This window comes from Lactuca sativa, chromosome 8 (genome assembly GCF_002870075.4).
Source record: "Lactuca sativa cultivar Salinas chromosome 8, Lsat_Salinas_v11, whole genome shotgun sequence".
NCBI lineage: Eukaryota > Viridiplantae > Streptophyta > Magnoliopsida > Asterales > Asteraceae > Lactuca > Lactuca sativa.
Genome location: NC_056630.2, coordinates 70,087,404 through 70,112,521, shown reverse-complemented (window position 1 = coordinate 70,112,521; position 25,118 = coordinate 70,087,404). Strand labels below are relative to the sequence as shown.

The window sequence follows — 25,118 nt, the reverse complement described above, 5'->3', positions numbered from 1 at the left end:
ACACAATCAACCCATATATTTCATTAGTCTCCTTTTGATCACTTAATTAATTCCAAATTAATTCTTGATCAATACTAATTAAATAACCTTATTAATATATTAGAACTTATAATATATTAACAAACCTTAAGTGTTATTTCTCTCATTTTAGTCTATCCAAATGCATGATGCCATGCAATCTAAATGGACCATGTCGGGTTGGGTTAAGTCTTACCAATTATAGTTATGGACTTAGACATTAATCCAACAGTGTGTCATTCACAACCACTATAGTCAACATATTATCCATTTGATTTATTGCAATACCACACCTATTTCCAACTGATTAATTAGCACTAGATTGATTCAAGGCCACTTGATTTCCACTTGACAAATTGCCTCCACGCGATTTATGTCCAACAAAACTTTATTTTGGACAACAATATTAACAACATATAAGACTGTCACCTTTGAAAAAAAATCATTAACAACATCCACAATGTGTCTCATATCATTGTGACATCTTCTTTAAATGTAACTAAGCTTCATAGTTTTATATTAAGGTTATGTGTTGCAGACTAGCTGAAAAAGTAGCTAGTAGTTGAAATTGGAGCGAACATGGTGCAATTTGGTGAGATTTCTGACCAAAACCGAACCGAAAACCATAAATATCGGTTTTTTGGTTTTTAAAACCAAAACCGCACCAAACCGATCAATTGCAGTTTTCCAGTTTCCGATTTTAACCAACATGGTTCAGTTTTTTTGAAACCTAAACCAAACTATAAAATTTTATACAAAAAAAAAAAATCTTGGCTTCCTATATTAATATGGAATGCAACTCCAGATCTTAAGGTTTATAGGCTTTTATTGTTATCTTATAGATGAAGAAACTAAATGCTTTAATATCCCTCAATCGATATAAGATTAGATGTAATGTAGTGTAAAAGTTTGCAGATGGATCAATACATTCATAACCAGAGATGAAGAAATACTTTTACTATGCCATTCATTGTGGGATGAGTAAACCACAAGTAAAATAAGCCAAATGGATTCGAACCCCATACCTCAAATTAATATGTTCACCAGTTTAACTCACTCGTCAATTGTCATGTTGCTAATTGTTATAAAATTACGTAGATGTGTATATAATATTTGCAAATTATATATATTTATAAGCAATTTCTACAAATCAATGTTGTTTGGTTTTCATTATGGTTTTCTAATTCCTAAAAATGAGATCGGCCCGAAAATTTTGGTTGTTGAAAAAGTAGAAACCAAACCATTAGTTTTATGTTTGATTTTAATTTTTTGTCTTGATTTTGGTTTTTCGGTTTGCAGTTCGGGGCTGAAAAGTTAGATGGTAGTTGATAAGTCAGCTGATAAAAAAATAACATTTAGTAAAAACTAATTAATAAGTTAGCATAAAATGTAAAATGACATATAAAAAAATGTTATTAAAATTAATAAAGGGTGTATATACGAGAGAATTTAGATAATAAATAATAAATATTAATAATAAAATAATAAATAAAACTTTATAACTATTCCGAATAGTCTTTTTAAAAGAACTAGCTTATACGAGCAGATTTAAAGCTTGAAGAAAGGGGAGGTGTCCCCAATGATGTGATTCTTTTTATTAATTACTAGTTGTGAGACTCATGTATTACATGAGTTAATTTAAAAAAAAAAAGTTAAATATAAATGTCAAAATATTTGACAACTTTGAATTTATAATAAAATAAAAAAAAAAATATAAATTATTATAATGAATATGTTTTTTATCTTTTAAATTTAAATTAGTAAACAAAAGAAATTAATGAGTACTTTTAGTTTTGGGAATATTGAAATTAAAAGGTAAGTTCATTAATAAAATTAATGTCTATTTATTATTATATTTATTATAATTATTACATTAAAATATTATAGGAAATTTAATAAAATAGAAAAACTCATAAAATGACATGTGGATAAAAAATTAATTCAAAATAACAATAAAATGACATTTGCCAAATTAAATTAAATGATAGTGTGACAAATGACAAAAAAAAACCCTTTATTTATTAGAATAGATATGGTAAATATGCTTAAAATGAAAAACAATATAAGTGTAGGACCTCAATATATAATTAGTCTGACCTTTCAAAAGATTGAATATAAGGGCACAGTAACAACAGGAACAAAAAAACCCTTCCAAATTTATTAAAAAAACCCTCTAAATATTTATATTTTGCTGAAATAATCCCCTCTTGGCACCATCTTTGCTTAAAATCCTCAATTTTATAAAATATTTTTGCTTAAAATCCGCAAAAAAGAAAAAGTTAAAAAGCAAAAAAATAATCTCAAATTTTACAGAATTTTGTTAATGCTTTTATTTTTGTTTAATATTTTATATATGACGGACTCGTACGATTTTTCATTCTTCATCTGTCACTAATTGGTTCGTATGGAAGTTTAGTTTCTGTGTAACAAAAAATTATATTGACCCGACCCGTTTTTATTGTTAACCGTTAGTGTCCCCCATAATGAAAACTCTTGGATCCTCCATTGCTCTCGTTACTTTCTTCAATCGTGTGTCACTAGTAACCATATACGTTTAAATATGTAATTTTATTATTGAAATTTGATTTTGAGTTGATTGGTGAATTGATTTTTAGGGTTGAATCGATTTTGCTGCAGGGTAAAGTTGATTTTAGATTAGTTTCTTTATTGTGTCGGTGGTGAATGATAAAGATGTGTGGTTGTAGTGGTGGTAAATGATGGAGATGGTTGGTTGTGGCGGTGAATAGTGGTTGTAGAAGGTAGTGTTTGTTGTGGAAGGTGGATGGTGGACGGTGATGGTTTGAGTGGATGGTATTGGCCCGTGAAGATGACTGTGAAATATTTTAATGGTAAGTCGTATATAAAAATATTTAACGATAAACTATGTACAAGAAAAAAACAATAACTTGTTATCCACAGTCAAAATGGTATATAGTTTTAGACGAATACAAACACATCAAAAAACTTTATAACATTTATCATATGTTTTTATTTAGAGAAACTAAATAATTTGAAAAAAAAAACAAAGCTTATTATATAAATGGTTCTTTTTCATATGTTTTTTTTCGGTAACATTTCACATAAGTTTTTGTTGTGAAGATGAAGTGTTTGGTTTAGAACGATTTTATAAAAAAGATAAATTAAATATTTTTCAACTTTTTGTTCCTACTATTATTCTATCTATTTTAGATGGTGACAAGTGTCTTTTTGTTCCTACTATTATTCTATCTATTTTAGATGATGACAAGTGTTATTGAATTTAATTTAAATTTGATTGAGACGTAGGAGGATATTTAATTTCTCTATAAAAAACATTGATGCAAAAACAAGTAAAGTCTAAAAATGCCTTTAATATAGGAGACCACTTTGCGATCAAATAGTATATTTGGCAAGGGGCTTTGGGTGTTTGTCTATTTGAGTAATATGTTAAAATGGTAGGTTTTAAAGAGTCCGTATTACTAAAATAGTCTTTATCATACATGATTTATCAAAAAGAAAAAAATATCTAGAATTTCACATATTACTCAAATAGACAAACACACGCAAAGCCCCTTGCCAAATATACTATTTTTGGGGTGTTTGGCTTAACTTTTAAAAGCTCAAAAGATCTTTTCCAAAAAGTTACAAAAAGTCAGGATTTCCTGACTTTTCCAAAAAGATGATTTTTTTTTGTATTAAAACTCCAAAAGTTCCTAGTTTGCCAAACATCTTTTTGTTTTTTTTCTTTTACAAAAAGGACTTTTGGCTGTGAAAAGCTAAGCCAAACACCCCCTTGATCGCAAAATGGTCTCCTATATTAAAGGCATTTTTAGACTTTACTTGTTTTTGCATCAATGTTTCTATAGAGAAATTAAATATCCTTCTACATCTCAATCAAATTTAAATTAAATTCAATGACACTTGTCACCATTTAAAATAGGTAGAATAATAGTAGGAACAAAAAGTTGAAAAATATTTAATTTATCTTTTTTATAAAATCGTTCTAAACCAAACACTTCATCTTCACAACAAAAACTTATGTGAAATGTTACCGAAAAAAAACATATGAAAAATAACCATTTATATAATAAGCTTTGTTTTTTTTTTTTTCAAATTATTTAGTTTCTCTAAATAAAAACATATGATAGATGTTATAAAGTTTTTTGATGTGTTTGTATTCGTCTAAAACTATATTTTGTTTCGGTATTATATTTTATTTTCTTTTTGACGTATATGAGTTAATGTAAAACACTAAAACTTATGGTTATGTGTTATTTTAATGTATTTGGATTCATCGAAAACTTATTTTTTATGTGTATTTTTAATGTTTGAACTTGTAAACATCAAATTCACGATTTGTATATATGTATCTATGTGTATAAAAATAGGAAAAAACATAAAAAATATTAAAACCGGTTGACCGCTAGGAACCGGTTACCATACCAGTTCAATTAAAAAACCGGTTTTCAAAACATTGGTCATGGGAATTAATATAGTATATAAATTGTTTGTTAAAATTATACCATAATATAAGTAATACTAGGGGTGTTCGCGGTGCGGTTTATCCTCAAAACCGCAAACCGCACCGCATATGCGGTTTGTTATTTTTGGGAACCGCAAACCGCACCGCAAAGGTAATAAATCGCGTTATGCGGTGCGGTTTTGTGCGGACGATTTTGCAGTTGTTGTGCGGTTTATGCGGTTTCATAAACATAAATATTCAATTTAGTTTTAAACATAATAAGTGTGTGGTGCTTTATATTCTATGAAGGAAATATTAATTGACTATATAAGCATCTTCTTTATGCATAACATCAAAATATTTTACAGTATTTTAAAATTATAATATGAACTTAAGGTACTGTAAACACATATTTTTGATATTGTTGGTTTCCCATTTTAACTCATGTTTATCAATCGAAATCTCATAAACATTATTAAGGGTATTAAAAATGGTAAACATCTAGCATGTTGTTATATATATATATATATATATATATATATATATATATATATATATATATATATATATATATATATATATATATATATATGGTATGTTGCAGTGCGGTTTGAACCGCGGTTTGGTAACTATAAACCGCAAACCGCACCAAGAGCGTCCAAAACCGCATTATGCGGTGCAGTGCGAGCGGTTTATGCGGTTTATGCGGTTTAATGCACACCCCTAAGTAATACGACACTACTATTAAATACTATTGATATTTATTTTAATTTAAGCTTCATAAAATAAAGATATTTATGCATCATCCCTTATAACTCTCCCTAGTCCCAACGCATCTTATTTTAGTTCTTATTAAATAAACTCGTCTTCCCTGTAGAGCCAAAGTTGAATAACGGCACAAACAAACATAACCCTGTTGATGGTGTGGTTCATCTTTACAGGCTCACATCACCTCTACATACTCTTTGTATAGGTATAATCCAAATTTGCATGTTCAGGATGTCCCAATACATGAAATGACACCTTGCAAATATATGTAATATGATAATTTTGCAAAATTACTTTTTTGGTCCATGATTGGTTGATATAGATCATTTTATTTTGTATATTTGTTGGGTTGTGGTGATTGTTAGGTACCTTTAGATTCTTTTGGAGATTATATATTCATTTTGCTTATGACGATTTTTTTTTAAAAACTGAGTTTCTCTGCCAAGGTGGGTTTGACTTTATGGTCAAAGATGCAAACTTTGTTCTTGAATCTTATTCTTTGGGAGATTCATCTTGTTTCTGATCAAAGCTATGTGATCATATTAGTATCTTTTCTTTAGAATTATCGAAATTTAATTAAATTATATATATTTTATTTGATTCTATTGTGAGAATAAGCTGTTTGGGGAATATTAATATATCAATTTTTTGTATAGTTTTTGGGGTTTTTATGATTCTTAGGTAGCTGTATATATATATTCTTTGAAGATTCATCCTAAATATATTCATTTTTTTCTTTTGTTTTTTAAATCAAGTTCTAAACTTCGAATGCTACGGTTTGTTTATACATTATGCTCAACATTCATTTTTGTCCAAAGAATTTTACTTTTAAGATTAAACATGTGTTTCTTTTCACTCATATCATCATTTTAATCTTTAAGTTTCTTAATTTTGATGGGTTATTGGTGTATTTTTTGACATGATCGAAGTTTCTGTTGCATTTGATCTGCTAAAAAAAGTCAACCTTCTGAAAGACTTGCAGTTCATCTCACCAATCCTAAACTCTTCAGTCATTCAACACTCTTAAATTTTAATGGGTAGTTGGTGTATTTTTCAAGATAAGGTCCCACTCTTGCATTTCAGTCATCAACTTTGAACTTTTGTGTTGCATTTGACTCGTTGAAAAAGTCTAACTTTACCCTCTCACAACCAGATTCTTTTTAATAATCCTAAACTCATAGATTCATTTCAAGATTCTTGATAATGTTAACAACTTTTAATATATTTGTTACTTTGGATAGGGTTTTCTCGGGTTTCGATTCGTGACCATTTTTACAGCAAATTGATTCGGTTCGGATTTAAAGATGTATGTAGTGGAAAGCAGAGGAGGAGCGATAGCATGCATACTCCTCGCGCTCTTCTTCTTAGGAACATGGCCCGCCATTCTAACACTGTTAGAAAGACGTGGCCGACTTCCTCAACACACTTATCTTGATTACACAATCACCAATCTTCTGGCTGCTGTCATAATCGCTTTCACATTTGGGGAATTTGGCCATACCAATGATGGTAAACCCAATTTCCTAATCCAACTTTCTCAGGTATAGTATGCTCATGCACGTAAACCATTCTACAAAATACATTATTTTGTTAAAATTCATATTACATACGCATGAACTACAATCCAACTTTCTTCTCAGAATAATTGGCCAAGTGTTTTGTTTGCAATGGTGGGTGGCGTGGTTTTAAGCCTTGGAAATCTTTCAACACAATACGCGTGGGCATTTGTTGGTTTATCAGTAACCGAGGTCGTCACCTCAAGTATTACAGTTGTTATAGGTATCATCATCATCATCATTTTTACATAAGCATCAATACATATGACTATTTTTGAAACATCTTTTGGATCACCGGGCAATAGGTACAACTTTGAACTACTTTTTAGACGACAAGATCAATAAAGCTGAGATACTTTTTCCTGGGGTCGCGTGTTTCTTGATCGCTGTCTGTTTAGGTTCAGCAGTCCATGCATCCAATGCTAAAGACAATAAAGAAAAGCTTAACAAATTACAAGTTTCTCAAGTTGGTGAAAACAGGTATGTATATATATATATATATATATATATATATATATATATATATATATATATATATATATATATATATATATATATATATATATATATATATATATATATATCTTATTTAGTTGAATATTGACTCAAAAATTTGGAATTCTAATGACCTAATTACATGATACTTTACAGATCAATTAGTAACGGGTCAAAAACGATATCAAGTAAGAACCCTTAAAACTTTCAACTAAATTTATTAACCTGGATTATTAGTTTAATTAATCTTTCTTTTCAATTATTAGAAAATGATCTCGAGTATGGAAGCAGTAAACCGGAGAAAGCAAAAGCAGGAACTGCTAGTTTTCTTATTGAACTCGAGAGCCAAAGAGCAATCAAGGTTATATGATAGATACAATACATGATACATCTATTACTTTACTCTTTTGTTTCCATCATTAAAAATGCTAACTTTCTACATTTTGTTTGAATTATTTCAGGTATTTGGAAGGAGCACTTTGATTGGCTTAGCCATGTGTTTGTTTGCTGGAATATGTTTTTCTCTCTTCTCACCAGCATTTAACCTTGCAACCAATGACCAATGGAATACATTGGATGATGGTGTTCCTCACTTAAGTGTCTACACAGCTTTTTTCTACTTTTCTTGCTCTTGTTTTGTGATTGCCATAATTTTAAACATTATATTCCTTTATCACCCGGCATTCAACTTGCCTAAATCTTCAATCAAAGCATATTTAAATGACTGGGAAGGGCGTGGTTGGGCATTTCTAGCTGGTTTTCTTTGTGGTTTTGGAAATGGTCTCCAGTTTATGGGAGGACAAGCTGCTGGTTATGCTGCAGCTGATGCAGTTCAGGTTAGTTCTTGTTGTACTTTATTGTACAAGTAGTTAATGCATTTGAATGAAGATGTTTACCTTATGAGGTTGTTGTGAAATGATTTCAGGCACTTCCACTTGTGAGTACCTTTTGGGGTGTGTTGTTTTTTGGTGAATACAGAAAATCGTCAAGGAGAACATATGTGCTTCTTGTAGGCATGTTGTCCATGTTTATTGTGGCTGTTGGAGTTCTAATGGCGTCATCTGGCCACCGCAAAAATTAAGATGATCAAAAGACAAAAATGTTAAACTAGATTTTAGAAGTGTTAAGTGATTGTATGATCAATATTTGTACAGGAACACAAAAAGATTTAAAGGTATAAATGCACAAAGCATATAAGAATATTTGTAAGTTTGATATTAAAATTGATGCTTGTAAAATAAGAGTTGGTACTTGGTAGAAAATTTAGTGTTTGTATTCATTGCACTAAGTTGTAACTTCCTTTTCTTTCTTCGGTAGTGCTATAGAGATATTTCTTTGTATGGTTATATATGTATTTATATCATGAAAAGGTGCTTGTTTGTCCCTTATGTTTGGCTAGTGTGTCTTCCTCTTCACTTTGCTTCTTTCCCACACCTTATCAACATTCTCTTGTTGTCATTTAACTTCAATCCTCAATTGGTAATCATTTGCATAAGACTACATGGAACAATTCTGGTAAATATATTCCACCAATTCAAAGTGAAGGTTGTAATGCACTTCTTTGTTATGTATTGCCTAAATACTAGATGTGTACACTTTTGAATCAATTTCGGAATCTTGATCATCTTCATCTTCTCATTCTTTCTAGCTACAGTATGTAAGATCATCTTCTAAAATCATATTATGTAATATCATGCAAGTGTTCATTATCTCTCTTAATATTTTGGGAATCATTAGTCATATTGGGTTTGCACTTATGTGTCATTATGTCACCATTTAATATGGATAGGAGGATGAGTAGGAAAAAAATATAGGAAAATATTTAATTTCACTTTGCGAAATTGTCCCTGAAGTTTGGATCGTAGGCGATGCGTACCCAAAACCCGGACCCTTCACATTTGCGGTATTTCGAAACTTATTAATTCATTAATTCACTTTATTAATATTTTTAACATTTATAAAATCACTTGTATTTATTTAATTCCTTTATTAAGTATTAGAAAAATATTATTAATATTTTAAATATATATTTAATTATTTTTTATTTATTAAATCCCTTCTATTACTATAATTAATATTTTAAATACTAAAATTTATAATCAAATAATTCAAAGTATATTATATCAAAATAAATAATTAAGTAGAACTATCATTATTTAGAAAAATAAAAATGATACGTTTTCATAAACATATCTTCCAACCCATCATTATTCCACATCTTCTTAAGTGAAGCACTATCCATATAGGGTGTTGGAATAAGGTTATGGATGGAAAATTGGACAATCATTTCATGTTTTTGTCCAACACGACATGACATGATTTTTTTCATAATCCGAACAAGAAAAAACACGACGTTGTGTTTTTTTTCTTTTGCTAACATGAACATGACACATTTAAAAAATGATAAAAACAACAAATACAACAACACAACAGAAAATAACATCAAATATTTGTTTATTTATTTATTCATGCTTAATCATATAAATGTTGGATCAGTGTCTAATGTCATAACTAAACTGATAAGACTATCCATTAATAGCACTCTTTTATAGGTTACCATCAATGAAGCAAATAGTATTTGAATGTTATAAAAGAGAGATACAAATAGTTTATAATTGAAATAGTTGAATAATTTATATGGTACTTGGACATAATGTTAATTGTTTAATAGTTGAATAATTGAAATATTTTGGATCCCTTAGAGGCATGAACAAAATTTCTAAGGGATAAGCCTTGAAATATAGTCCATGGCTATAAATAAGGAAGGGATTTTAATTTGAATTAAATCTAGTTATTTAACTATTCATATTTGCTTTCTGTCCAAACAATTGGAAGCCATAATTACCCCCTTCTATGCACATATAATTCCATCCCACTATGTTATTCTTAGAGTTTATCTTCTCTCTTTAACTCCTTGATCAATATCTATTGTTCCGATGATAATTTTCTAACATCAAATAGTTTGGAATTATTGGGTGTAAACTATTAGAGATAACCTACTTTGGTTACTCTTTTTTGGGTTGTTGAATTTGACATATATCAAAGGTCTACAAGCAAATTGGTTTTGCTAATGGTTAGTAAACTTATATCTCTCTTTTATTTGTTAATATCATTTAATTTAAGATCCTCATACATTTTAGAATTTGCTTGCCTTAGATTAATATTATATGTTTCCGCTGCCATGTAATTAATCTAGGAAGTATATAGAAAACATATCAGTAATATGAAAGCCTTGCTTATTTATATTTGCACCACATAAAGATTGAGTTTATATTGTGTTTGCTTGGAAAAATCAAAAAATAAGGTATGATTACGTTAGGATCGAAATTTTGGAGTGTTATGGATTTAAAATTGGTTTAAAATATTTTTGGTAATTATCTCAAAAATGATTTGATTTAACCTAATGCATTAACTATTATTTAATAAATAGCCAATATCTTAAACAACTATAAGGCTTAAGATTTTTCGAACATCCCTAGGGTTTTTCGAAAATCCGAGAGTCTCTAAGATTATCTTGGATAATGTTGGTTAGTTTATTTGAAATTATTTCCTTATTTAGCAAACTTGAAAATTTAAATAGTCAAGGAGATTACCTCCCAACTACCCCTTATTAATCTAAAATGAAAGAAGAAGTTCGGGAAACAGTTAGGCCGCTCTTAAAAGGGATTGATTAATTTAATAGTTTAAATTAATTTTGGTAATATATATTGAATTCGAAATGTTATAAATATTTGAAGGATGTAATAATTAATTGGTTAATTGCTTTAACATGGATAATTAGAACTAATTAATTAATCCAAATTTTATATATATATATATATATATATATATATATATATATATATATTTCAAAATTATTGAATATATATTTTGTTGTTTAATATTAATTATTAACATGTACTCTCACATGATTAAAAATTTAAATAGTGATTTAATATTGTCATGTGTTCTCCTATGGTTAGTTAGAATTAATATGATTAAACAATTGAAAATTTGAAGTTTTTAAAGTACACCATATACTTTATCAAAGATTATATAGTATGTATTACTAAATTATATGTGTCATCACATGGTTAACTACATCGATAATTAGATCAAGAGTAGGCCCCATCCATTCTAAACACTCTAAGATGATATAAGAAAACCGGCCTTTAAATTGACCATTGAATGGTTGTCCTTTTCACCCACCGCTATTTTTGTGGACCAATGGAGTTAGTCGAAAGGGTTCAATAGGTTGATGCAAATTTATAAGTATTTACTTAAAAGTATCAAAACAAATTCCCGTTTAGCTATTAGTAAAAATGTGAACTCGTGTTTATGGATCGTGTTTGGTTACCCGACACGCACATTAATTTGAAACTATAAGAGGCGAAGTGATGAGGGAACTCATGTTTATGGTTTATTGATGGACTGTGTGTGCTTTACCAGCACATCAATGTGGGGTTATAAATAGAGCGAGTGTGGCATGCGGGTTTGCATGGTTATTCACAATCTTGTTTGTAATCCTCGATATCCCAGACATAAAGGTAAGAGCATAATATGAGATTAACATGTCATTGATAAGATCAATGAATGTCAAAAGAGCTAGGAGTTTCATGGACACTAAAATTGGAAAAGAGCTTTGTCTACCTAAATAAATTTGTATCTTGTTTATGACATCCCTTTACACATCAAAAAGCCAAATATGGATCCTAGCCTTAGTAAATAGTTAATTATGGTTAAAAAATATTTAAAGGATTAATAAAATGAACTAGAATAGAATTAATATTGAATGATATCTATAAGATAATCCACTTGAATCTACTGCAACAAAAACTCAAAGGATTAGTTGGAAGGATGATCAATCTAGTTAAAATTCATAGTTTATGAAAGGTTCTCATAGACAAATAGAAAGATCATGCCTTAGATAAAGCTCTTCCTAAGGTTCTGCCAACCACTACATTCCAAATTTTTAAGAAAAGTTATCAAATATTCATATTGAAATAAAATGGAATTTCATTATATTAGGAGTTGGATAGGGTTAGTCAACTCACTAGCATGTATGTATGATCAGTTTACTCTGATTTTTGGTATAAACATTTTAAAATGTCCATAGAGGAGTTGAATGGCATGTTGATGTTTCCTTTTGGAACTAACTATTGGATAAATTGTCTAAGGTCTTAACTAAATGGGTATAATCTTGAAGAATAAAATTAAACTCTTTTTTGGGTTTCCCTCAAAACTAGGAAATAGCTTGGATTGATTATAGGAGAGAGAGATAAATGATTTATTTAAATATATTATATCAGTTGTATATTAATTGGAGATAGTAATAATTAATTAAGAATTAATGAGAATTAATTTGGAATTAATTTTGGGTTAATTAGAACTAACTAGAGGCATATGGACTAGATTGCAATTTTGCAAAAGTTAAGCAAATGAGAGAATCCATAACCTTCCTAGGGTGGACGGTTTTGGGGCTCCTAAAGAAGGTTTCTGGAAGCCTCGTAGTCAGATAAGAAAATAGATATGTATAAAATTAAAATATTATTATTTTAAATTCAAATCTAGGGTTTCATAGATTATCTGGCAGCTATATAAAGGGGTCTAACCCCCTTGGAAAATCGATCCTAGGTGTAACGTCCAGATTTTCAAGGTAAAATTTTCATTTTTACTTATTCAAATATATATTATATCATAATTACATTATGCATAAACATGTTGTGAGTGTTTGTGTGTATAGTAGAACATTACCCTTCACATGAGTACCTGAAAAGCATTTATATTCAACTGGATAAGCACGAGGCTAAGAGAGTTTCCAAAAATACCATATACCATAGTACATATAAATGCATACATATAATGCCTCACGATATGCCAATAATGTGTGTACTTACGACCTACGTGCCATTTTGCTGACACAGGTCTCTGTGTATTTATGGTCTACACATCATTTCGTTAACACACGTTCCAATAGGCTCCCGTCCTCTTTAACCATTCTATCATCATCCCCTAACTAAGTTTTTAATTACAACAATTTCCCACATAGAGACAACACTTTAGATTCTACTAGTACATGCACAATTATACTTTCTACTCTACCAGCTTACACTTAAGCACATGGAGACTATTCTATAGCAATATTGGAAATATGAATTTGATTCTTTCATTTGTGGTAGTGTCTAAATTTACCAAGTAAGGAAATATTCTCATCACCCAAGTTTCAATTGGACCGAAACTTGGAATCATACAAGGTGTTGAGTGTGATGTGTGAGAATTTTCAACTTTGGAAAATTAAGACTAGTTCCGTGTTCACATGTATATGTGACTCAAGAGAAGGACTAAGGGATCAAGTACACTTTCTTGTGCACTTGTCAAAGTCCACCACAAAAGATGGATAAGACTATTCGTCATGATTTACTAAGGTTTAGTAAATATGATTATACTTACAAGCTTAAGTATAATTCTGAAACATTGAAAAATTTTCAATGTATGATAGAACGAATAAGAAGAATCAAATTAGGCAGAAGGATAAAAGTTTCTCAAATCTGAAAAGATGGGAGAGTACATTAGTATCATGTTTTAAGATCATCTTTATGATTTTGAGACCTTATCACAATTCATCCTCTAAGTGCATTATGATAGTTAAGAAGAGGAGTTATGAATTGTTGAAGTGGTTAAATAAAAAGATGAGTCATACTTCATTCCAAAACAATTCTTAGAGTCATACTCCAAGATTGTAACTTGAGTGACATATCTTAAAGAAAGTTTATTAACACTAGTCAAATGTAAGAGTAAAAGGTTATCTACTTGTATACATTTGAAATTGGTAAGTTGTGATGTTTTGGATAAAACAAAGACCAGCTAAGGCCAATTGTGTTAAGTGTCTGTCTTGATTATAATCCACACTATCTCTTGAATATATGGCAAGAAAGTATTATAGGTCAAGGAGACAGTGGGAGTCTAAAAGATCCTGAAAGGGTTTCAAGAGGTAATCAAGAATTAAACTTGTATCTCATCACTAGCACACAACTAGAGGTTTATAACCTATCATGCTGACATTTTTGTGCCCATTCCAGTTAAGTTGGCTATACATTTGAGTTCTACATGTTCTTAATTGTTTGCATAGCTACTTGGAAGCAATGACAGGCCCTTGAGCTGCCAGGTGGCAAGAAGTTAAGATTGCACAAGTTCAATCCATATGAGTTAGGATTTGTCACTAACCTAGTCTTGTGATTATGGTTTGACAAATTCACATGGATAAAACACATACACCATAAAATCTAAGTGTCATAAGGTTTCTCTTCGATTCATGAAAATGATGGTAAGGAAACTCTTTCACTAAGTAGATTTTAAGTAGATAACAATTGTGATATTTGCAGTTCTCAAAGTCGTTAGTCGAGCGTGCGTGGTTAACCGGCACACTAACATTGACTTATGAGAAATGGAAAAAGGTCTAAACAATTGAGACTATGATTACGGCATCCCTTTTCATAGTTCTGAAATTGCTTAGACACACCTGTGAGCTATCTAATAGAGGTGTATTATTTTGATAAAGTCTTATCAATGCAATCTAGTATCAGAAATATGAACTTTGGTAAGAAAGTCAATAAAGTATGTTTTTCCTAGAAGTTCAGCTGATTTCCGAGTACATGTCAAAGCTAGTAGGAGCATAATTGTTATGCTAATAATCATCATGTTAGTAGGAGCATGATAATTATGATAAAGGTTGCAAGTTAGCAATGTTAATTATAGAAAACAAAAGGTCTCAATTGAGAAAAGTTGTTTTGCTATAATTAAGGGAGAGGAAATTATACTTCATCTCAAATCTAAAAGCTTAGATTGAGGTTTTAATTGTATTTAGTCAAGAATATATATGAATTTCATGTTGGAATGGCTCAACATAAGGAAATTCATAATATGGGTTCATTATTTGCGTTCTAAAATTTGATTATGATTACGGCATCCCTTTTCATAATCTGAATTATGAGAACTTGGCGAATAGAAATGGAAATATTATAGCAAAATACTGTTCTAGTCTTTATGTGAGACATCATGAATCGTGTCCCATATGCTTCGGATATAGGAGCGATTACATGTGCTATATTCATCCTTCCTAAAATTTTCCAAATGCCTGGGGCATTAAGAAGGGAAAAGGTCTAGAATTGGATATGACAAAAATGATTAAGCAATTGTTGAGGAAAACCTAAGGTTTACCAAAGATTGGTTGCTCAAGGACAGTTGGAAGTATAGTATTAATTCTGGAAGGACCATATTGACATAATCTGTAAGGAGGCAAATCTTGTTCAGAAGTGATAGTCAAAATGGAATATGGAAATGTTTCAAAGTTAGAAAGAATTTAATCTGTAAGATTAGGAAACTTAATGCAAGAAGGATGTTTCCAAGGAGTTGATCTCCTTTGGAATACTCTGTAATGATTGTTGCCAAGTCTTTGTGAATTTGTGCATAATCATTACAAGAGGATCAACACATATAAGTTTAGAATCCAACAGATTTCAGTAAATAGCATGAATTTGGAATTCTTGCATTTGTAGTAAGGAATTGGGACTGTGAAATGAGAATCATTGGAATTATGTTCAATTGGTCTATTTCGCAAAGTAAAGATCATAGACAAACATAGAGTTCATACTTGGTGTATGGCAAAACTATTGCTTAGAAAACATAGTGTACATGCTTGGAGCATGGGACACCTAGTGTTTTTAATTCAAGTATAAAGTTGATAAAACCGAAACAATGAATAATGAGTAATCAGTATGGTGATAAATAGAAAGTGTTTTATTTATGTTCATAGGTTTTGATACCATATTGGATTCGATTATTCTTGTGTTTCATTTTGCAAGTTTTGACTTCCAGAATAAACTAGGTTATTCCTCCGGAATGACTAAGTTATTCAAACCATCCACAGTCGGTCATATGTTGGAAGTAGATATGAATCAAGACTGTCATGGGTTGGCTTGTAGAGGTTTAAGTTGATGGACTATGTTGTGTTACAACACTCATGAGTGCTCATAAGTTCTGAGTATTGGATTCAACCCGCGCTCATTTGAATCACTTTATGGATTTTATCATGAGTGATCATGAGACGATAATATCTTATATTCTTCAAACCTAGAGATATGAGTTGTTACTATGAGTTGATAGTACATTGATTGCACGAAAACGCATTGGTAACTCGATGTTATAAAACGTGCCTTTGTGTATGATTCAACAAGTAGCATAACAAGCCATATGAGTCGAAGTTTATCCATTCTTTTTACCTTCGGGATAAAATCGATATCTGTGGGCCCCTCGATGATTTAATGATGACACATGTGAGTGCTTGGCCAAGTCAGGTCTGATTTGATTTGTTCAATCAGTCAGTCCATATGATATCTAGAATGCACGAATATATGATCCTTTTTCTAATGGACAAGTCATTTACAAGGTCAGAGTTCGACAGCGGCTTTAAGAGCTACAATTGCCAGTTAGGTTTTGAAGTCATACTCAATAATAGTTTTACACTTATCCAAGTGGGAAACTGTTGGATTAATGTCTAAGTCCATAACTATATTTGGTATGTACTTGACCCGACCCGGCATGGTCCATTTGGGTTGCACTTCACCGACACAATTTATATGGATAGTCTTTTGAGAATAGTATATTTATGATTTATATTAATATATTATAAGTTCTAATATATTAATATGGAATCATATTATTTAATTAGTATTGATCAAGACTTAATTTAGAATTAATTAAGTGATCAAAATGAACTAATTAAATATGGACTCTTATATATATGGAATGGGCCAAGTTCATTTAGGGTGGGCTAAGCTTTCATGGATAGTCCATGGAGTCTTTAACCCATGGATCATATGAAATGAAAGGTCATAAGTTTAACCCTACTCTCCATACTATATAAAGATGTCCTTGGTTGGTGAAATTGGCACTAATGTGGGTACACTAAGAGGGCTAGCCGATTTCACTAGAGAGAACCAAAAGTATTCATATTCTCTAAAGTCTTCCAAGGTGTTTTGGTGATTTGTGATTCCACTTGAGGCTTCCACACTATTGGGGCTAAGCTCTTAAAGCTTGAAGACATCAAGCTACACCAAAAGGTATGTCATCTAACTAGTCTTTGTAGTATAGTTGCATCTTAGTATGCTAGTAAGGATTAAAGCCTTGGAAAGTTCTTATTTGCATGTATAATAGAGAAAACATAGATCCAAGGTTTATAGGGTTGCATGTATACCATAGGAGTGTTAGAATGCTCAAAACCCAACATTTTTGCCACTGTCTTCTTCCATCATATGGTATTTCTGCATGACCTTTGAAAAATGGCATGCAAAAATTGTTGAATCTATGACATGCATGGAGAAACGAGACGTTATCATGGGAATAATCATAGAAAGAAGGAGTAAAAGAGAGAAATAAATAATAACTAATGGGATGTATATTAATAGGGAACAAATGGGTGGGATAATATCTCTCTAAAAAACTAGTGGTAACCGCAAGCACATTTACTCGTGTAAGCTACGAGTGACGATTCATTTCATATAAGGCCAATTCAAACCCGATTATTGAAGTTCGATAGAATCCAGTCTCCAGCAATTGGGATGGGGGGCTTAATGGTGTATAATGTTAACATACACACTGGAGCAGTCAAGCTCAACTCCTCGACTCGGATAAGCAATGTTAGTCAGGCCTGGTTACCCGATCTGAGTCATTTGGAAGAACATCCAAATTAAATAGGCTCTAATAAATATACTCTGATAATGCTTTAAACATATCTAGGAAATTAGGGTATTTTTAGAACAAAACAATTAGTTACTTATCTTATGATATTGTTTTTTGTTTAATGGTATTTTAGATACATTATATAATTTTGGTTACCCATTTATGACATAAACCCTATCTAAGAATGATGGCTTTTGAAAATATAAGCAAAAATGTGGGAAAACGAAAAGTACATTGCTATTATATAGGAAAAGGGGGAAATTAGAAATCTTATATATTGAAGGTATACGAATGGAAATGAGTAATCTTCACAGAACTATAATAAGAACATTATAATTTAATGTTTCAAATATATATGAATAAGTTGGTCATATGCATTAATTTGGAAAAATTACATAAAATGAGAAGAAAAAGTGATAAATTGCATTAAATATGCTCATTGGTATTAGGGTAGGCATGCCATAAAAATAAGTATTTCCTCTGGGATTGCCATCTTTATCCTTATAATCATAATACTTAAAAATCACATTATTCTAATGGCTCTATATGTGGTTTTATTTTTTAATCATCAAACAATAATAATAATTTTTAGAATCATTTCCTCTTCATCCTAATATTTAGCACCATCACATACATCCATATTCACCACAATAGTTTGTCTTTCATACATTAGAAGAGCATACTAACTTTCATCCCTTTGTGTTTTATACATAAGAACTATGTTCGCCATAGTAGGTTGCTTTTCCTATACGAGAGGAACATACTGACTACCATTCCCTTTTGTTTCATACATAGCATATGGATTACCACAAGAGGTGGTGTGTCATTCACGACATCCGAAATCAACATCGTATCCATTTGATTTCTTGTGATACCATACCCATTTCCAACCAATCGCTTTCCACTCGACCAATTCAATCCCACATGATTTTTAATTGACTAACTGTCATCGGTTGATTTATGTCCAACAAAAATTTATTTTGGACAAAAATATTAACAACATATAAAGATGTTATCTTTAGAAATAAACCATGAACAACATCCACAAGGTGTCGCATATCATTGGAACATCCTAAGCTTCATAGTTTTATATCAAGGCTATGTTTGGAAGACTGATTAAAAAGTTAGATGGTAACTGATAAAAATGACATTATTATAAAATAGTTGGTGAGCTAGCTAGAAATCTGTACTAATAAATAAAGATTCATTCTGCCACATGTCATTCTCTCAATCAATTAGCCAAATGTCATTTTGTCATAATTTTAAAATATTTATTTTCCACTTGTCGTTTATTTTATTTTTTATTTCCCTATATATTATTAATTTAGTTTCCATAAATTAAATATACCATAATGACTATATTAATTTGAAATTTTCAATTTCAATTTTTAATAAATTATAGTTTAAACCTTCGTATTTAACATTTTGTTATAATAAACTCATTTAGTATATGGGTCTGACAACTAAACATGTAATTTAATCATTCGTATCTAACATTTTGTTGTAATTAACGCTATAGTATACAGGTCTCACAATAAGTGTAAAATGATATATAAAAGCATGTAGAAAAATGTGTTATTATAACTAATAAATGGTATATATGGAAGAATTTAAAAAAAAAACGTTTTATAAGGTAGTTGAAAAGCTAGTTTAAATGACTTTTAGAAAAAACTAGCTTATAAATTAGCTTATAAACTACTTTTTTTTAACCAAATGGTTTTTATCCTAGTAGTAGTATCTAGTGTTGCCCTCCCTTCTAAAGGTCGATGGGTTAAGTCCCGTTAGTGACATGGGTGGAGATTTATGAGTAGTTTAGGAATAGAATAAATATGTCCTTCCAAAAAAAAAAAAAAATTAAAAAAAAACAAACTACTTTTTAGTTTGATAAACATATCAACCTAAACAAACTCGAAAACTAATATAATTTATAATTTAGCTGTGACACGCCAAAAATAATTTAAGTAAAGTTAGTTACTTAATAATTTCTGGATATAATATTTATTTTATTATTTTTTATTTTTAATTAAGGTGATTATAACAAAATATATATGTATCAATTTTATCACTATTTCGTTACCATTATATCGCCAATATCTATAATATATGATATTTCCTTAAACGTATATCAACAGAATACATGAATTAATTTTGTCAATATTACGTTATACCAAAATATATGTATTAATTATATCAATTGTTTATTAAAATTATATCACCAATATATGTATTATGTAATATGATACTAATATTAAATACTATTAATATTTATTTTAATTTAAACTTTACTAAATAAAGATATTTATGGATCATCCCTATTAATTCTCCCTAGTCCCAACGCATATTATTTTAGTTCTTAATTATTATATAAACTCGTCTTCCCTGTAGAGCCAAAGTTGAATAACGGCACAAACAAACAGAACCCTGTTAATGGTGGTTGATCTTTACTGGCTCACATCACCTCTAACATACTCTTTATATAGGTATCATCCAAATTTGCATGTTATATATTGAGGTCCTAATACATAAAAATGACACATTGCAATATATGTTATATGATAATTTTGCAAAATTACTTTTTTGGTACATGATTGGTTGATATTAGATCCTTTTATTTTGTATATTTGTTGGGTTGTGGTGATTGTTAGGTACCTTTATATTCTTTGGGAGATTATATATTCATCTTGTTTATGGCGATTTTTTTTTTAAACTGAGTTCCTCTGCCAGTGTGGGTTTGACTTTTTTGACAAAGATCTGCAAACTTTGTTCTTGAATCTTATTCTTTGGGGGATTCATCTTGTTTGTGATCATGTTAGTATGTTTTCTTTAGAATTATCGAGATTTAATTAAATTATATATTTTATTGATTCTATTCAGAGAATAAGCTGTTTGGGAAAATATAATATCAATTTTGTATAGTTTTTGGGGTTTTTATGATTCTTATATTAGGTACTTCTATATTGTTTGGATATTCATCTTATTTATATTTATTCTTTTTTAGTTTTTAAATCAACTTCTAAACTTCTAATGCTACGGTTTGTTTAAACATTATGCTCAACGTCCATTTTTGTTCATACAATTTTATTTATAGATTAAACATATATGTTGTTTCCGTTCATATCATCATTTTAATCTTTAAATTTCTTAATTTTCATGGTTTATTGGTGTTTTTATTTTGACATGATCGAAGTTTCTGTTGCATTTAATCTGCTAAAAAAGTTTACTTTCTGAAACACTTGCAGTTCATTTCACCAATCCTAAAATGTTGAATTCATTCATGATTCAACACTCTAAATTTAATGGGTAGTTGGTGTATTCTTCAAGTTAAGGTCCCACTCTTGCATTTCAGTCATCAACATTGAACTTTGTTTGTGTTGCATTTAACTTGTTAAAAAATTGTAACTTTACTCTCTTACATGCAGATTCTTTTCTCTTACATGCAGATTCTTTTCAATAATCATACTCTTTGGATTCATTTCAAGATTCTTACATTTGTTATTTTGTTTATAGGGTTTCTTGGGTTTCGATTCTTGACATTATTTTTACAACAAATTGATTCGGCTCGGATTTAAAGATGTATGTAGTGGAAAGCAAAGGAGGAGCTATGTCATGCATGTTGCTCTCGCTCCTCTTCTTAGGAACATGGCCCGCCATTCTAACTCTGCTAGAAAGACGTGGCCGCCTTCCTCAACACACTTTTCTTGATTACACAATCACCAATCTTCTGGCTGCTGTCATAATCGCTTTCACGTTTGGAGAATTTGGCCATACCAATGATGGTAAACCCAATTTCCTAATCCAGCTTTCTCAGGTATACTACACTCATGCATGTAAACCATTCCACAAAATACATTATTTTGTTAAAATTCATATTTACATACGCATGAACTACAATCCCACTTTCTTCGCAGAATAATTGGCCAAGTGTTTTGTTTGCAATGGTGGGTGGTGTGGTTTTATGCCTTGCAAATCTGTCAACACAATACGCTTGGGCTTTTGTTGGCTTATCTGTGACTGAAGTAATAACTGCAAGTATTACAGTTGTTATAGGTATCATCATCATCATCATCATCATCATCTCTACTTAACAATGACACACATGAGTACTATATTTTGAAACATCTTTTGGATCATTGGGAAATAGGTACAACTTTGAACTACTTTTTAGATGACAAAATCAATAGAGCCGAGATACTTTTTCCTGGGGTCGCATGTTTCTTGATCGCTGTCTGTTTAGGTTCAGCATTGCATGCATCCAATGCTAAAGACAATAAAGAAAAGCTTAACAAATTACAAGGTTCTCAAGTTGGTGGAAACGGGTATATATATCTTATTTATTTGAATACATATCTTTTATCAAAGGTTGACTCATAAATTAGGAATTCTAATGACCTAATTACACGATACTTTACAGATCAATTAGTAATGGGTCAACAACAATATCAAGTAAGTATCCTTGAAATTTTCAACTAAATTTATTAACTTGGATTATTAGTTTAATCTTTCTTTTCGATTATTAGAAAATGATCTTGAGTATGGAAGCAGTAAACCGGAGAAAGCAAAAGCAGGAACTGCTAGTTTTCTTATTGAACTCGAGAGCCGAAGATCAATCAAGGTGATATGATCGATACATAAATAAAAACGCTAAAGTTTACTCTTTTGTTTGCATCAATAAAAATGCTAAATTTTTACATTTTGTTGGGATTATTTCAGGTATTTGGAAGAAGCACTGTGATTGGTTTATCCATGTGTTTGTTTTCTGGAATATGTTTTTCTCTCTTCTCACCAGCATTTAACCTTGCAACCAATGACCAATGGAATACATTGGATGATGGTGTTCCTCACTTAAGTGTCTACACAGCTTTTTTCTACTTTTCTTGCTCTTGTTTTGTGATTGCCATAATTTTAAACATTACATTCCTTTATCACCCGGCATTCAACTTGCCTAAATCTTCAATCAAAGCCTATTTGAATGACTGGGAAGGGCGTGGTTGGGCGTTTTTGGCTGGTTTTCTTTGTGGTTTTGGTAATGGTCTAGAGTTTATGGGAGGCCAAGCTGCTGGTTATGCTGCAGCTGATGCAGTTCAGGTTAGTTCTTGTTGTACTTTATGGTACAAGTAGTTAATGCATTTGGATGAACATGTTTATCTTATGACTTTGTTGTGAAATGATTTCAGGCACTCCCACTTGTGAGTACCTTTTGGGGTATTTTGTTTTTTGGTGAATACAGAAAATCGTCAAGGAGAACATATGTGTTTCTTGTAGGCATGCTGTCCATGTTTATTGTGGCTGTTGGCGTTCTGATGGCGTCATCTGGTCACCGCAAAAATTAAGACGATCCAAAGACAAAAATGTTAAACTGAATTTTAGAAGTGTTCAGTGATTGTATGATCAATATTTTGTGTTGGAACACAAACAAATCTAAAAACAAAAATGTTAAACTAGATTTTAGAAGTATTCATTGCACTAAGGCCATCAAGTATACATACAAATGCATTCGTGGTCTTCCTGGCCTCGAACCACAATAGTGCACACCATCCCAATATTTAGTGGTGGTGGCTAGTAGTGTAGACCACATAAGACCACACCCAATACTCTTTATCTATCTCTATCTCTTTCTAATTTTCTCTACCTCTCTCTAGAGTAATATATATATATATATATATATATATATATATATATATATATATATATATATATATATATATATATATATATATATATATATATATATATATATATTGTTTCATTTAAAAATCAAAAAATAAGAGGGTTATAATGGTGGGTATAACAACCTTTAGTGTGGTGATGATGTGACACCCACCACTATAATGGTTAGTGATGGATACAACGGATGCACTAAGTTGTAACCTTCTTTCTTTATTCAGTAGTGGTATATAGATATTTCTATGTATGGTGATATCAGTGCCCTTCCTTCAAAGTTAAACTCCTACAATACCATTTCTTATGTTTTTTTAAAGATCAATAACTTTCAAATTTTGATTGTGTTAAACACTTAACAAATTTATGAATTTAAGAAGAAAATTCACTTTAAGACAGTTTTTTTCTTTTCTTTATTTGTTTTTGAAGTTGTTGGAATGTATTGATTAAACTTGCTAAAACAAGAGTCAAGATTTGGGTTCTCATAAATCTTTTTTTCATCATTGACGACTGGTACACCTTGACGATTCGTGTTTCTTTTCATTGTCGAATTCAAAATTAGGGTTATGTATCTTTCTTCTTCATCCAATTTATAGCACATATGAATTCTGCCAACAATGATGAATTTAGTTTTTTGATTAACGAGTATCTATGTCTGTGTGTGAATTTCTTTTTCGATTCTTACATATTTATGGTTTTTTCATGATTTGTAATGTTTATGTAAATAATGAAAGGTTTCCAATAGAGAAACCAAGTTATGACCTTCTAATTTGAAGTAAGAGTGCTAAATATGTAGTTATGGTTGCTCAATTTGTTGTTAGAGATGTGTGTGTATGAATGTTAACATGGAAATCTTCTTTTGCCTACCGCTTGGTTGATGAAATGCACAGGAGAAAAATATTTTGTTTACTACTCTCCTCTTCTCTTTTATCACTAAAGAGCCATCTGTCTAAACACATCATGACCACCACATTCAGTTCTCCTTCAACACCTTGAACCATTGTTGCTCTTCATCACCACTACGATATCATACTTTGCACCATTCACACCATTCACTACCATCACACAATCACAATCATAAACTAGAAACTACCACTACATCACCACCACATATCTCTTCTATGTTTTTAAGTTCTAAATGGAATAAATAACAATACACTTTGATTTAGTAACTTTGATGAATGCAACGTTGATATAATAATTTGTTTTATCATTTGAGGAGTTATGTAAAAATCATATTTTACAAGCAGAAAATATAAAGAAAAAGAGGGATCGAAGTGTTATTTTCTTAGTAATACAAAACAAAAAAAATGTGAAGTGAAGGAACAAACCGAGGAGCGACTGTTTGTGTTTCCATAATATTGTTGTCTTTCCATTTATGTGTTTTTGATTGTTATTTTTATTTTATCAGTTAGAAAATTGTAACATTCCGTTTGAGATTAAGTAATTAAATAATAAACCATGAA

General features: G+C 30.4%; 1 protein-coding gene and 1 pseudogene across 1 annotated transcript; both read left to right on the top strand.

The window, feature by feature from the left end:
• The first annotated feature begins 5,281 nt into the window (after positions 1 to 5,281).
• On the top strand, positions 5,282 to 8,670 carry LOC111921903 (ureide permease 1). The gene is made up of 8 exons (XM_023917474.3): positions 5,282 to 5,432; positions 6,469 to 6,768; positions 6,868 to 7,006; positions 7,089 to 7,263; positions 7,435 to 7,466; positions 7,545 to 7,639; positions 7,740 to 8,114; positions 8,204 to 8,670. Exons 2-8 carry the CDS (start codon positions 6,532 to 6,534, stop codon positions 8,357 to 8,359), a joined length of 1,209 nt encoding a protein of 402 aa, XP_023773242.1. The 5' UTR covers positions 5,282 to 5,432; positions 6,469 to 6,531; the 3' UTR covers positions 8,360 to 8,670.
• Positions 8,671 to 21,493: 12,823 nt separating this feature from the next.
• Positions 21,494 to 23,448, top strand: LOC111921908 (ureide permease 1-like; annotated as a pseudogene).
• Positions 23,449 to 25,118: the final 1,670 nt, after the last annotated feature.